The following is a 17213-nucleotide window of genomic DNA, read 5'->3' as shown; positions in this document are numbered from 1 at the left end:
TTCGGTGTTTGAGATGAAGGGGACACACTAGTGGAATCTGTCATGGATACAATACTACCAAACCCGCAACAAATTAGTGGAAATCACAAACCCGGAAGGTGGTAGTGAGATAACAAGCACAATGATCACTATAAAGACATACAAAATACAAAATTAAGAAACCATACAAAATACAAAATTAAGAAACCATTTTTTTTTTTTTGGTTTTTTTTTTTTTTGTTGTTGTTTTTATATGTTGAGTTATTTATATATATACATGTATTTATATATAAATATATATCAGGCTATGGTTATATATATATATCAGGATATATATATATATATATATTATATGCACCTTGGTTTGAGATCAGAGGACGACGAGGACGAGGGCTGAGACGAGCGACGAACTGCGGGAGAAGCTCGACGAGCGACGAACTGCGATGAAGATCGACGAACTGCGATTGATGAAGACGAGCGACGAACTGCGGGAGAAGATCGACGGGCTGAGACGAAGACGAAGCAGATGATGATGAGGGCTGAAGAAGCGGAATGATGATGATGGCAGAGACGAAGAAGAAGCGGAATGATGATGATGGCAGAAGATCGATTCAGCAGATGATCCAACTAGGTATGCGTTGAACCCTAGCCCTGGAGGTGATGCTCTGATATCATGAAGCTTGGGTAACCAGCTTAGGGTATGATGAGATATCACCCCTTATTTATAAATGAAGATTTAGGGTTTACAAAGAAGACAATTACAAGATGATCCCTGAGTGCGTAAAAATGATTACAAATCTTAGAGACTTTCGGCTAATATAATATGCTCAGTGCCTTTCGGTGATTATAATATGTCAACACAGCACTCTTTGCAAAAACTGTTAACATAGTTGAAATTTACATATTAGTCCAAACCACAAGGAACTTATGTGTAGATTTTTAGACTTGAAGGGGGTTATGTGTTTTTCGGCTAAAACACAAAGGGGTAAAATGTAATTAACCCTACTAATAAATATGTAACTATATATTATGCGTGTATCTCCTAGTTGTTGTGACATTTTGTCCTACATATAGCGGAATCCTAATGAAACCCCTAAAAAGTTAAACAAGGCCGGCATTTGCATCCAGATTTGATTAATTCATTGATTCTTGGGACAACTATAGAGAACTCCTGCAAGATACATAGAAAAAGGTGCATAATAACCCCATCTCAATACATGTTCAAATTCATAGAAAAAGTAGAAATACATGTTCAGATTCCAGTTTCTTTTGTTAGAGTCCTCATAATTATATGCTTCACTTCTATTGATATTTGTTAAGTTTAATGCTACTTTAGTTGTTGTGACATTTTGTCCTACATATAGAGGAATCCTAATGAAACCCCTAAAAAGTTCGACGAACAAGGCTGGCATTTGAGGCCAGATTTGATTAATTCATTATGATTCTTGGGACAACTATAGAGAACTCCAGAAAGCTACATAGAAAAAGGTGCATAATAACTCCATCTCAATACGGTAATATGTGAGATGTGATTTTGGGTACCAGTAACCTGGAACGGTAAATTCTATGAATGCAAGAACTAGTTTTTGATATCTAAATATAATGATTAAAAAAATACCTACAACTGCTGAGCAATAGATGATGTTAAAAGAGGGATATACGCCAAAGGGCAATATTTGAATATGTGGTTTGTATCTTTAATGAGGTTAGTGCTAAGGGGAGAAGAAAGTCCAAGATCAACATGAGTTAAGGTCATAGAGACGGCAGCAAATGGTTTAACTGGTCTGAAGTTATAGAGGTTGGTAGAGTGGAATGGTGAAACAAGGATTAAATATATCTGACCCAGATAGTTGGGCGTAATGCCTTGCTAAGTTAGGTTGAGTAAGCATTTTTTTTTTTTTGGGAAGTGAATGGTTTATCACTATTTGATACAAATTTCTTAGATATCTATCTTGTGACATATTCAAGATAAATTTTGTAATTAATCCGTTTTTATTTACTATTTGGTGAATTTTTTGTAATACACCTATCTTTTGCTTATTCAATGCAATCTAACTCTAGTCACCTCAAGATAGTACTTTCGACTTATATTAATGATGTTTTTGTGTACTCAAAAAACTTAGAACTATGAATGCAACAATAAAGAAGAGTGATATGATCGCCATAAATGCAAATGCTAGGGAGAGGGGAACACTTAAACTAACATAGCATACGGTAGTAACAAAGATTATTTAATTAAATCGAGCATATAACCCTTGACATGACAAAATGATGATATATGTAGCCAATCCCACTTGAATGGGACACAAGGCTTAGTTTGGTTTGGTATTTAAACTCTTGGTACACTTGAAAACAGTGCCTAAAAATGTTATCAGTTACCTTTTCTTTAAAGATATTACCTAGGAAGACTTTCGTATTCTTGAAGACTTTCCGTGCTCTTCTCCCCCCATACCAATCTTGTGTACAAGCGAAATGTTAGAAATTTCATCCAAATGAAGTTGTCGTGGACATTCACAAGCATCAAATTCATTTCTCTAGTTTAGCATCTTGGACTTCAGCTGTCAATGAATGTGGGGTTCCCATGGCAGATTTCATTGGGGGTATTGGACGCTTTATTTCATTTTCTTCTTTCTGATTGTAAAAGTGAGAATGTAAAATGGAGAAATTAGGGTTGAAAGTTAGGAGGAAGAAGAAGAGAGAACTTTGTATATATTAAAAACCAATTAATTCCCTCAACTGTACATCACTCAAATATATATAAAAAACCTAAAGTAGCAATATGACCATCGTACCCTCAACTTAAGTAAATATTAACAAGAGAACAAAAATAACTAAAAGAACTATTCTAACAATAAATTATTCTTATGTCAATGTTAAGGACTTGTTGGTTTCTTCTTTCATGGAAACTTCTGTGAATTAGCTGGTTTTTGCTAATTTGATAACAACTTTGATTTTGTCATGTGCTTCGATAGGGTACTTGCTTCGGATACATATGGCGTAATAAATGTATGGGATAGAAGAATGAGTGATCTCCCATGTATTGAGCTCACAACTAATTCAAACAGCACCCTCAATAGTATCCGATTAATTGAAGAGAGTCAGGTTACTAGTTGACATGAACCTTCTGTCATTGCAATGTACAAGTTTATTTATATGCATATCCTGCAGTAATTTTCTCATTATTTTTATTTATTTTTATATGATTAGCAGAAATCATATGCTGTTCATTGTAATTTGTTCAACCGTATTTTCCTCTTATGTACTTGACTTCATGTTTGTATTTGTTTACTTATTTTTCAGATTATTTTTGGGGCTTGCAAGAATGGGATTATATATATGTGGGATCTTCGTGGAGGAAGATCATCTACTGGTTTTCAAAGCCATAAAGAGGTGATATACATGGACCCACATATTTCTTTCCACATCCAGTGACTCAGCTGAGTTGTTCTTCGAATGAGGAAAGTTGAATTAGCACGTCATTAACAGTCAACTGATGCAGAACGTGCACACACCAATTTTGGAAGGAGTTTTATTAATGTTTGATTCCTATTTTATTAGGGTCTAGTTTCCTATTTTAATTAGAGTTGGTGGTTTATAAATATCAAGTTTTTGCATTGTGTTATCCGGAGTTGATTAATAGATTTAAGTTGATAAGGTTGTGGCCTTCGTGTTTTTCCTCTCCATTCTACATCAAATTTGGTGCCAAAGTTTTGCTATGTCATCTTCGTAAAGCCTTACACACGCCACAAGTGACCTTGCCACAACCATAACTCGCAGATTGCGGATTGCATCCCATCCCACCATCTCAGCCATTGCCAGATTCAATTCCCAAATTCGCAAAACAGAAATCACAGATTGCTATTATTGTTCAGCATCACTTTTTTGTTTTGTAGGAACGTTTTTACCAAATTCCGTCGGTCGAGCCGATGTGGAGTTGCAGGTTGCCCTCATTTGCATAAGGAAGACGTTGCATACAACATATATGCAAAGAAAGGGTTATATAAGCCTGGACCAGACCCAGGCTTTTTAATCCAAACCCAGATCCATTATTCTCAACCCAACCATTTTAGGCACAATCCACCTCACTTAGGCCTCGTTTGGGAACAGGCTTTTTTTGTAACTTTTTAGCTTTTTAGCTAAAATATGAGGTAAAAAAACTAGTATGTTTGGAATGACTTTTTGGTTTTTTACGAAAAAGATGTGCAAAAAATAGGGAGAAAAGGAAATCTTTTACTTTTCGGTATAGATTATAGGATTTTTGATTTTTTTTGTAACTTTTTGATTTTTAGGCTAAACCAGTTGCATGCCAAATGAGGCCTTAAGCCCAGTCCAGCATGGCTCGCTAGTCAACATGACATCAGGCCAAACACAGTAGAATCACTTCAGTCCACCAAATAAAATAAGCCATCCCATTCCATAAGCCTATCCAGAAACTAAGACCCAACTTTCATCCTAAATGTAAAAATAAATTAATTTTGCTAGTGATTAGATAAAAACCAACCTCTGAAATATGTGTGTGCGCATTGCATTTTTTTTAATTTTTTTTCTTTCTGTATCTCATTCAGCCACATTATTCTCCTCTGGCGTCTGTGAAGTTAGCATCGGTGCTGCAGAAAGTTGAGTCTTTGAAGGTAAGTTTTTTATGATGTCATTTTATTTCATTTACTGTAATGTTCACTATCTTCTAGTTGCTTTTGCTTTATGTTTAACAAAGTCAACTGCCCACACCACCCACAAGTTGCTGTACTTTTCAATGTACATGGTGTAGCTTTCACTCTTTTTCATTTTCGGAAGGGGCTTTGAGATACAATCAGGTGTTTTGAAGTATGAAATCTTAATCCGTATTCTTGCAAAATATGGCCTTTAAAAGTAATCTTGAAAACTTGGCTGTCATGGATGTTGATAAATGTTAACTCGCCAACTTTTCCAAAGGCTTAAGCTGTTAGAAAATGGGCCCCAACAATGTATCTCAAGCTATCCAATAACCTCTCTTGCGTGCAACTCCGTCTTGCACGTGGAGATACAAATAGAAAGAGAAGAAGACAACCAAACACAAAAGAAGAAACTAAATGGGGACTAGATACAAAATGCCAACTGAGGGACTTGAACCCGAGACCTCTCATAACTTGAGCTTTGATACCATGTTAAGTCACCATGATGCAGAGTATAAGAAGTTCAAAGAAGGCTAAATTCAGAGAAGTGATGATACTTGGATATTGGCATGATTTCAAAGAGAAACTGATAGAAATCTTCCACAATTATGTTTTTAGTATTGTTAGAGTCTTATTTTATTGTTACTTTTATGTTTTCTAGGATTTTTAAGGTTAGGGGGATATTTTGGTAATTTTATATTTACTAACATGGGTTATATGGGTCGCCCATGGGTCGTCTTGTGGCTCAAGTTATTTCATTGAGTTTTATTTATGTTTCTTATTTAGTCTTAAATTAATTTTGGAAGTCTAAGATATTATAGTAGTTTTTTTTTTATTCTAGTTGGTTTAAGAAGTCTCTAAAGTCTATATAAAGCCATGTAATGTCTCTAATTTAATGGAGTTGATATTTTATAAAAAGTTGAGAGCTTTGAAGCTTCCTATGAAGCACGGACACGTCCCTGAGGCTTGCATATGAGTATCGGACACGTGCCTGTGGCCGACACTCTCCCCTTACGTGTCCCCTTTTTTTTAGAAATTTTCAGAGTCGGACACAAGGTTGGACACGCGAGGACATGATTCAGACACGCAGGTAGATCGAAGAAGCCCTAGAAGTGCTGGAGAGGAGAAAGAGAGTGAGCCAGAGACAGATCGAGGGAAAAGAGAGACAGATCGAGGATAGAGAGAACAAACCCTAACCTGTTCTTCTTCTCTCTTCTGCTTCTCTGTTCTTCTGTCTTCGTCTTCATCTTCTCTTCGTCTTCTTCTGTCTTCGTCTTCTGTCTTCTATCTTCTTTCGTCTCTTCTTCTGTCTTCGTCTTCTTCTCTTTCTTCTCTTCTCTTCATTTGATTTCATTTATTCTCTCTCCACTCCACCCTTTTCTTTTTATTTATTTATTTTTTTTAATTTTCTTTTGTTTCATTATTTCTAACCATGTTTTTATTCAATTTTATAAAATAAATTATTTTTATTTGAAAAAAATCAATTTTTATTAAAAAAAATTGAGGTAATATATTTATTAATTTTATTATTATTGTAATTTTATAAGAATTAATATTTTTTTAAATTTTAGATATATAATAAATAAATAAAATTATATATATTAAACGTGTCCCCAATTTTTTGAAAATTTGCGTATTTACGTGTCTGTGTCGTGTCCCGTGTCCGTGTCCGTGTCCGTGCATCATAGGAAGCTTCTTTATGGGTTGTGTGATGCAATCAAACCCTGGGTGTGATGCCTAAGGGATTTTAGGAGTGATTCCTAGTTTTCTTCATCTTTTTCTCTTTTCCTATTGCCTCTATTCACAGATTACTATTTCCAGCCCATAAACAGTCTTTCTTCTGTCACAAATTCTTGTTTCCTTCAGCCCAAACCATTCACAACCAAACCCTAACCACCCCTAGCTTTATTTCACTAAACCTAACCCTAAGTTAGCTTAAAACTTGCTTCAAACCTGCATGTGCTGCATCACACAAACTTTCCCAAAAACTTTAGGATGTTAGGAAATGGGCCCAACAATGTATATCAAGCTATCCAATAATAAAGTTTGTGGAAAGGTTTTGCATTTGCTTTCTACCTAACCAGTGATACATACATGAGCATAGTGTCACCTGGTAAATGATTCAAGTGAAGAAACTGTAAAGATGGAATTATGCTGCTGTTGCTTCATCATACTTTGATAAATAATATATCGACTTGGCAATGTTATCCGGCATTACCAGATAAGTGTTTTGGATTATGATACATCATTTTGTTAGCAACTTGTGCATCATTAACTTAAAAGAAATCCTTGCTGCATATATGTTATTCCGCAATGGAACTCATATGCAGTATTGATTGTTGGTCTGCAAAGGGGTATATTTCTACTTTTGTTATGGTTTAAAGATGTTTCAGTTTTTCAAATGACTATCACATTCACTGGAGTAGAAGAAATCCCATGTGCTTTGACATTGATTTAACTGTATCACTTTCAGGGGATGCTAAGTCTTTACCTAGCAAACTCATTCAGCGTAAAGATCACCATACTGCATATTAGTGGTTGAAACTTGACCATAAGTTCTCATTTTGCAGGCACAATCCAATATTGTGTCAAAGGAAATACACTCAATTGATATTGATCCATCTTGCCCATATCAGTTGGCATTCCATCTTGATGATGGTTGGTAAGTTGGGAGTAACATATTTGCTTGTTATCTATCATTTAATACCTTAACACTATTAACTAGCATGTTCAGGTCACCTGCAATTCTTTTATTGGTTGTCTAGATTATAAATAATCTATTTAACAGTCTACAAAAGTTGACTTGATACATCATTTGTTATAGTTTCCTAGGATGATTTTTCAACTTATTCGAAATAAAACTTTTACTAACTGCTAATCATGTTTCTAAATTGAATTCACAGGACACTACTGGATGGAAACTTTGAAGTTCTAAAATGAATCCTCAATTATGAAGAACTGATACTGACACGGGATACATATATGACATGATATGAACGCACTAATAAAATAAATTTTTAAAGAGTAGGACTTGGATATGTTAAGGATATGCAAATAGAGATATCCATGTATGTATTTATTTATGTACATGTATATCTATGTATAAATTAAAATGTAATTTTTTTATATAAGATATGTGAAAACATGTCATTACGTATCTACCAAATATTCATGAAAAAATTAGGTTATATTTTTGTGCATACAAACTTGAACTAAATTTTACACACTTTGATCTCGGTTTTCTTGATTCTTCTTCTCTAATCAGTATGCTAAAGTATTGGAAACTAGTGTTGTACTATTCCTATTAATTATACTCCAATGCTGCACAGAAATGCCACATCTGTGACCTACAGTACTTAAAAATTATTCAATACCTTTTCAAAATTAATGAGAGTTATTTCAATATTAAGGATAATTGGGAACAGTTGTATAGGTACCCTCGACTATCAAAAGAGACTATTTGATACACATATAAATCCTTTTAGAAGTATCTCTACGTGGGACTCAAACCAGCGACACCACTATCACTGGAGATAAACTCTGAGGAAAATTAGAAATGAAGAAGAGATGAAAGCATTAGTTTGGAAAAGATATCTTCATTCCATTTCCAAAACAAGCCAGAGTTGCATATTTATAGAAAAGTCAAAGTTGGTGAACAAGGAAACTTGGGTGACCAAATAATTCTTGGCGGCCAAGTGATGTAAACTTTAGAAAACTTAGCCTATGTGAGCCCAAAAGTGGATTTGTAATGGATTTTAAGGTTAAGATTTTAAATCAAAGTTTTTAGGTTTTACATATGGAAAAGATAACCTTTGTCTTGATATTCAGGATTTTTGGAATTAGTTGTAGGAATTCTGTGGACAGCCACTGATTTGGGGTTTTGAGAATTAATTTAAACGCACAAATGGTTAAGGTTGATTGGCAATCAATAGGTTAGGGTTTGGAGGCTGAAAAGGGACATTTCAAAGTGGTAATTTATAAGCAGAGAATAGTGGTTGGGGAAAAGTAGAAGAAAAGAGAAGACTGTAGGGATCGTGCCTAGATTTTCTTAGGGATTACCTTATAAGGTAGCATAAAGCATTGCACAAGGTTTCAAACAGTCACAAAAAATTCTCAAAATATGTATTTAGAAGATGTTGGCTCTCCTAATTCCAAATTTAGGAAACAACTTCTGCAGCCCATGTCTAGCAATTCGCACAGTTTAACATCTGAAACCTAATAAAAAGCTATAAAATTTGTTCAAAACCATTCTAACCTACAAAATACATAAAAGTTTAAGGCTCAAATTAACTTTAAACATAAAAGTTTTGAAATGTGCTTCATGTGAAATTATAGATTTTCCATTTTTCTTCTTTCCATGCTTGCTATCACCAAGTATTCGACTATGAATTGGGCATTTCTTTGGACTTAATTGACTCGCCAAAGATTATTTAAAGGGTTGAAGTGCAAAAGTACAGAAAACTTAGATTAGGGTTAGAGAGAGAGGGAAGAACAAGGAGAAGTATTTTATTGAACGTATGTTTTTAGGCTTATTGAATCAACCTAAAACCATTAGAAAATATGTATGTGAAATACAATAATACCCTTACTCAACATAAATAATAGCAAAGACACATAGACATTCTACCACTCTCCCTCAAGCTGGAGCATAGAGATCGAACATACCCAGCTTAGTAGAAAGGCGTTGAAATGAAGAAAGAGCAAGGGGCTTGGTGAGTATATTACCCAATTGATCATCAGAGTGAACATATGGTGTCACAAGTTGTTTACACAATATCAAATCCCGAATAAAATGACAATCAACTTTAATATGCTTCGTACGCTCATGAAACACAGGGTTATTAGCAATGAAAATAGCAGCTTGGTTATCACAGTACATGCTCGTAGGAGTAGCAACATGAGTACCAAAATCCTATAGAAGTGAACAAACCCATAACATCTCAAAAGTAGTATGAACCATGGCACGATACTCTACCTTAGCACTCAAACGAGCAACAACTGGTTGTTTCTTGCTACGCCAAGTAACAAGATTATCCCCAGCAAAGGTGCAATATCTGGATGTAAAGACGACCATCATTTCGACTACCTACACATTCAACATCACTAAAGCTAGTGACAGACAGGGAAGAAGGACGATAAAGTAAACCTCAACCAGGAGCACATTTGAAATAATGTAAGATTTGGCACACAGCATCAAAATGGTGTTGACGAGGAGCATGCATAAACTGGCTAACAACACTCACAACATAAGTAATATCCGGACGAGTGACAATAAGATAAATCAACCTCCCAAATGATACCAGCCAATATCAGGAAACAACTCTCTAATCTCACCATCAGGTTTAATTGAGGAGTCAATAGGAGTATCACTAGGACGAGTGCCAAGAAGATCATCTCAGAAAGAAGATCAAGAACATACTTGCGTTGAGAAAGAATTAAATCCTGAGAGGAGTGAGCAATCTCAATTCTAAGAAAATACTGCAAATGACCCAAGTCCTTAGTGTGAAAGTGCTTACCTAGATAAAGCTTCATATTAGCAATATCGATGGAGTCACTGCTAGAGATGATGATGTCGTCCACATAGACAATGAGAACAATAACCCCGGTAGATTATTTGCGAACAAAAACAAAGTGATTAGAAGTGGAACGATGGAACCCATAGGCAAGTACAATGGTACTAAAGTAATCAAACCAAGCACAAAGTGATTGCTTGAGATCATATAAAGCCTTTCATAACCGACAAACTAGATGCTCACTACTAGGAACAATATAGCCAGGGGGTTGATCCATATAGACGTCCTCGGTGAGATCACTATGAAGAAAGGCATTTTTTATATCAAGTTGATATAAAGGCCATGATTGATTGACGGAAACAAAGAGTAGAATTCGAACAGAATTAAGACGAGCCACAGGGGAGAAGGTCTCCAGATAATCAATGCCATAGGCTTGAGTATAATCTTTGGCCACTAGATGGGGTTTTAAGCCGCACAACAGTACCATCAGGAAGGTACTTGACCGTATAAATCCAATGATATCCAATTGTAAGTTTTCCAAAAGGTAGAGGTGTAAGTTCCCAAGTCTGATTTTGATGAAGAGCACTTATCTCCTCATCCATAGCATGTTTCCAACCTGACATGGACATAGTATGTTGATAAGAAGAGGGAATAGAAAGACAAGACAAGCTACATGCAAAGGAGTGAAAGCTAGGAGAAAGACAAGCATAAGAAACAAAATTAGAAATAGGATGTTGAGTACAAGTACGTTTACCTTGGGGCAATACAATAGGTAAATCATCAGTAAATGGCACAGACGGAGGAGGGGCAAGAACCTTTGACAAAGAAGATGAAGCAGAGGGGCCATATGAAACCACACGATGAGCTTAGGACCGTTTAGAGGAGATGCCGAAGAAGAATCTAAACCGATGGAAGCGGATGAGGGAAAAAAATGGCAGTGGAAGAGTAGGAGTGGGAATAGATGACTCCCCCTTACGACAAGAGATAAGATCATCCGACCACTGTTGACCAGACGAGGAAAAAAAAGAGGTGGACTCAGAAAATGTAACATCGGCACTAACAAAGAACTGATAAGACTCAAGATGATAATATCGATAACCTTTGTGTGTATAGGAATAACCTAAAAAAACACATCTATGAGCATGGGGAGATAACTTATCCAGCCTCGGATCAAGGACATGGATAAAGGCCACGCAACCAAAAACATGAGGAGGAAGCGGAAAAGGAAACGGGGAACAAGAGGGGTATAACTGACAGAAAAGAGACTAGTTCTGTAAAACAGCGGAGGGCATTCGGTTAATAAGAGAACAGGTAGTAAGCATTGCATCACCCTAAAATTGTTTGGAAGCATGCATATTAAACATCAAGATTCGAGCAACATCTAACAAATGGCGATATTTTTGCTCGGCAACACCTTTTTGTTGGGAAGTATGAGCACAACTAGTTTGATGTATAATAGCACGATCATCACAAAAAGTATTCACAACAGATTGTACATATTCTAAGGTATTATCAGACCGAAATATCTTAATACATTTCTCAAGTTGAGTAACAATTTTATTATAAAACTTAAAAAGTATTTGGGGCAAGCCAGACTGCTACCGCAGTAAAACAACCAAGTCATCTGAGAAAAATCATCCACAAAAATAACAAAATAAAAAAAAAAACCCATTAATAGTGGGAGTGCGAGAAGGACCCCATATGTCTGTATAGACTACATCAAAAGACGCAAACACACAACTAATATTACGACTAGAAAAAGAACTACAGTGATGCTTGCCAAGCTGACACGCTTCACATTCAAGCCGAGACACAAGACTTAAACCAGGAATAGCCAAAACTTAAGCTTGGCCAAGGATAGATGACCCAAGTGGAAATGCCATTGTAAGGGAGACAAGGTAGCACTCAAAATAGTAGAACTAGGAGTAGGAGAGCTTGTAGTATCCCGGAAATATAAGTCATCATTCTCATGCCCCGAACCAATCATCTTCTTGAGGTCTTGTAAAAAACATGAAGAGGGAGAAAAGGTTATAGAGCAGTTTAGAGCATGAGTTAATTGACTAATAGAAAGCAAATTAAAAGGGAAAGAGTGAACATAGAGACTAGTGGGTAAGGAGAGATAAAGTGGGCAAAAGAGTGCCTTGGCCACTATAGGTCGAGAGGAGCCATCAGCAAGTATAATGTTATGGGTAATAGGATGAAGAGAATGAAAAATAAAGGAATTACTAGAGATATGAGAACTAGCACCAGACTCTAGAAACCAAGGTTGGGAGGATTGAGCCATACATGCAAATATTAATTGAGATAGCCAATGTAGCATTAGAGGATGAAGGAAGTGCAGTACGAAGAGAATTGACTATCTCAGTAAGCTCGCTATTCTGAGTGGTGAGTGTATCATGAGATTCAGCTAGGGAGCCACTTGGACCAGAGGGAAATGAAGATGACTGAGAGGAGGCAGCATCCATAACCTGATTCACATGATCAGGTTTACCATACTTTCTGTCAACACCAGGGTTCAGAGTGACCCACAGAACCACAATTAGTATACTTCCGATCGCCATGGGACACAGAACCAGTGCCACGACCACCACTACGAGAACCACGTGAACTAGTATGAGATCCACAGTGACTCAAGCTACCATGAAAACTACCTCGAGTAGGCCCATGGTCACCACTGCTAGCGATCAAAGCCGAAATGGACAAAGGTGGAGAGAAACCAGATATGGAATAACCATGTCCGAGAGAAGAACGCAACAACCGAAAATAGGCATTAGCGGCAGAAGGCAGAGTCTCACTAGCGAGAATCTGATCTTTGAAACCTTGTAGATTAGAATCTATAAGCCCAAAAGCAAGGATACCATCATAAACTCCTCCTAATATTTCTTCTGTTGAGCCAAATCAGTAGTAAAAGATCGGTGTTGCAATAATTGATCCCACAAGGTCTTAAGGCCACTGTAATATTCAGGAAGAGGGTGGCTAGTCTATCAAATAGCAAAAATCTGCTCGTACAACTCATAAACACGACAAACATTACTTTGATTGGAAAACGAATTAGCAAGGGAGTCCCAAATGCCAAATGTCCTTAGAGGTGTCACAAAATTCTACTATAGTAGCAACATGAGTTTCCAAGTTGTGCCACAACCAACCTATAACACAAGAATCCTCACAACTAATCATCATAGCCTTTATCATCCTCAGCCGGTGGAAGTTTAGTAAGGTACTGTGATTTCTTCTTGCCATGCAAGAAAATCTTAACGGCATGGTCCCAAGCGAGATAATACAAACCATTCAATTTTTCGTGGTAATGGACTTGGGTAATTCATCATCCTTAATCATAGAGGATTTGGTAGCAGGTTTTGCCTCAGCCATAACACCAAAAATAGAAATAGGAATCAACTAGGGAGCACAGATATGGCAAAAATACCCAAAATCACCAAGGAAACCAACAAAACTGAGACTAGAGCAGCATAAAAACACCAACAACCAGCAACACAAAGGCAAAACAATTGAAATAAGGATGCTAATATTAGTTTCGGCACCCAAGGTTTTGGTTTCAATTCAAAAAATAAAAAATAAAAAAACGTAATAGTAGGCCTATGGGAAGTGCTGAACCAAGAGCAGCCAAAAATCCAACAAACCAGCGGCCCACATGCAAAACACACTCAAGGAAACACTCCTAGGGTAATTTTGGCCCCCTAGAAGGTGATTCCAACACCCAAACACTGCTGGGTAAGTAGTTTAGCAAAGATGAAAAAATGATCACCAAGAACACGAAAAACATTCAAAAATAGAAAACTCACATCAAATGGTCCCAATAAGTTTCAAAAAAATCACCATGGACATTAGGAGGGAGAGACGACCTAGAAGGGTCAACTTCGTCCGTACAAGCTCTAACGTCATGTTGACATCATCACACGGAAGATGATGTCAGCATGTCGTTGTTGTTAATAAGAATATTGTGTATATTGATTATCAATCAACCGAGTACAATTATATAAACTAATAAAAGAAAACCCTAACAAAATAAAGGACTAAACTACCCTTAATGAACAATATAAACTACTAATATAAACTACAAATTCACCCCCCCCTCAAATTGAGGATGTAAGCGCAGAAAGTATTGAAAGTTTGCCAAGAAAAAAATGAAAACGAGCAACAGTGCGAGTCTTCATAAAAAAATCGGCCAACTGAAGAGATGAGGGAACAAAAGGGAGAGTAATAGTGCCAGCCTGAAGATACTGTCTGACAAAGTGACAATCTATTTCAACATACTTGGTCCGCTTATGGAAGACTGAATTATGGGCAATCTATATAGCGCTCTGATTATCACAAAACAACGGAGTCAGATCAGAAAGAGAGACACCCATATTTGAAAGAAGCCACCGAAGCCAAACGATCTCAGAAGTAGCATGAGTCATGGCACGATACTCAACCTCAACGGTGGAATAAGCAACAACAGATTGTTTCTTACTCTTCTTGGATAGGAGAGAATCGCTAAGGAAAACACAAAGACCAGAAGTGGATTTGCGATCAAAGATGTCACCTGCCCAATCAGCATCAGCATAGGCACGAAGAGTCAAGTCCGAAGAGGCAGATAACAGCAAACATTGCAACAAAGTGCCACGAAGGTAGCGCAAAGTACGGAGTAAGGCAGCCCAGTGTGTGGAATGAGGAGCCGAAACAAGCTGACTGAGAATGTGCATAGCATTGGAGATAGTCAGACGAGTAACGGTAAGATAAACAAGGCACCCAACCAACTCGCGATACACAGTGGGATCCTTAAGAAGAACGCCATCAGAAGTCGGAAACTTAGCATGCAACGCAAGAGTGTCAACATTTTGTCATCAGTGAGATTGGCACGAGAAAGAATATTACGAGCATATTTAGTCTGTGAGAGAAGATACCCAGTAGGAGAAGTAGCAACCTCAATACTAAGAAAATACCGAAGAGATTCCAAATCCTTCATCTCGAACTCCTGAAACGACTGATGCTTAACCTCCTCAATAGTACTATAATCAGAGCCAGTAATGATTATATCATCCACATATAAGAGATGGAGAACAAGGCCAACAGAAGTGCGCCGAACAAAGAGAGCACAATCATGATGACTAGGGCGAAAACCAAGCTGAAGTGCAACAGAATGAAAGCGCTCATACCAAGCACGATGAGACTGCTTGAGACCATATAGAGCACGGCGAAGATGACAAACAACACCAGGAGGGTGAGAGAGACCCGGTGGAGGGCGCATATACACTTCTTCAGCAAGATGCCCATTCAGAAAAGCATTTTTGACATCGAGTTGAAACAAAGGCCAGTGATGGGCAGCAGCAATAGGGATAAGAGTGCGAACAATAGTCATCTTGGTAATGGGGGCAAAAGTCTCATCATAATCAATCCCATACTCCTGAGAAAAGCCCTGGGCAACCAAACGAGCTTTTTACCGTTCCAAAGACCCATCAGACAGGGTTTTGACCTTATAGACCCATTTACAGCCTACAATATTCTTGTCAGCAGGTAATGGAACCAAATCCCAAGTCTGAGTATTAGCCAAAGCAGTTAACTCATCATTCATGGCAGCAATCCAATTAGGATCATGACAAGCTTCCTTTTAGGACCTGGGCTCAAAATAAGTATGAAGACAAGAAAGAAAAGACTGATAGGAAAGGGAAAAACATGTATTATCGAAACCATACCAGTTCGGAGGATGACGCTCTCGCTTTGGAAAGCGATGTGCAGGAAGAGCGGGATCCAAAGAAACAATTGGAGGGACAATAGAGCTAGAGACAGGCAAGTTCGGAAGTGCTTTGCAGCGTTGATAAACAAGAAGAGGAGCAGGGGAAGCGGGAGTAGGAGAGGAAGTAGCGGGCGAGATAGCAAAAGGACTAGTAAGAGGCAAAGTAGAGACCTCAAGATCAGAAACAAACTCATCGGGAGAAACATCAGGAGAAAATGGGTCAACGTGAACCAATTCATCCTTGGTAATAGGGACGGGTGGAAGGTATAGTGTAGTAGGGTAGTTTTTCTAAAAAAGTGACATGCCTAGACACATATAGCTTTTTGGTAGCAGGATCATAGCACCGATAACCTTTTTGATTAATGCCATACCTTAAAAAGACACATAGGACACAACGAGAACTAAGCTTAGAGCGCTCCCGTTTAGGAAGGAGCACAAAGCATGCAGAACCGAAAATACGAAGAAGAGAATAATTGGGAGTAACACCAAAAAGACGCTCATACGGAGATGAGCCTGAGAGAAGAGTAGGCATCTGATTGAGAAGATATGCAGCAGTGAGCACAGCTTCTCCCCAGAAGACAAAAGGGACAAAAGATGAGAGCAACAAAGAGCGAGCAATATTAAGGAGATTGCGATGTTTGCACTTAGCTCGACCATTTTGGGCAGGAGTATCAGAACAAGAAGATTGATGAATAGTACCATGAGTAGTTAAAAACTCCTCAAACTCAAACAAGTAATACTCATCCCCCAAATCAGAACAGAGAACTTTAATGGTGGTGGAAAACTGAGTGCGAATCATGGAGTGAAAATTAGAATATATTTTGTAAAAATCAGATTTGCGGGTCATCAAATAAATCCAGGTAAACCGATTGTAATCATCTATAAAAGACACATAATATTGTGAACCACCCTTGGTAACTATAGGGGAAAGACCCCAAACATCAATATGAACCAAATGAAAAGGAGAAGAAGAAATAGAACTACTTTTATTAAAAAGAAGAGCAGACATTTTAGCTAGTTTACAACCTCTACACTCAGAAATATTATCAATGGGAAAACTGCCTAAATGTCCAGACCGAAATAACATCCTTAAACGGTCACTCGACAAATGACCTAATCTAGAATGCCAAATATAAAATAACAAGACTTATTGTTTAAACAGAAAGAAGACAACGCAGTAGAAGACACTTCTGGAAGAACATGCAAGTTGTCCAAGATATACAGTTCTCCAACTTTACGCCCAATCCCAATCTGCCTCTTGGATACCCAATCTTGCACAACACAATGAGAAGAAGTGAAAAAAACATCAAAACCGGAATTAGATAATTGGCTAAT

General features: G+C 37.4%; 1 protein-coding gene across 2 annotated transcripts in view; it reads left to right on the top strand.

Moving 5' to 3' along the window:
* Positions 1-17213, top strand: part of LOC114279514 (Transducin/WD40 repeat-like superfamily protein) — a 90835-nt gene that overhangs the window by 58658 nt on the left and 14964 nt on the right. For both annotated transcript variants that reach the window (XM_028221771.2, XM_028221770.2), the window contains exons 10-13: positions 2952-3081; positions 3280-3369; positions 4545-4610; positions 7202-7293. In XM_028221771.2, coding sequence (XP_028077572.2) covers positions 2952-3081; positions 3280-3369; positions 4545-4610; positions 7202-7293 — 378 coding nt within the window. The remainder of the gene's footprint in view (positions 1-2951; positions 3082-3279; positions 3370-4544; positions 4611-7201; positions 7294-17213) is intronic.

The sequence above is a fragment of the Camellia sinensis genome, chromosome 14 (genome assembly GCF_055761805.1).
Source record: "Camellia sinensis isolate YWXY chromosome 14, ASM5576180v1, whole genome shotgun sequence".
NCBI classification, from domain to species: Eukaryota; Viridiplantae; Streptophyta; class Magnoliopsida; order Ericales; family Theaceae; genus Camellia; species Camellia sinensis.
The sequence above is the reverse complement of the archived record's forward strand: the minus strand, read 5'-3'. Positions and strand labels throughout refer to the sequence as shown.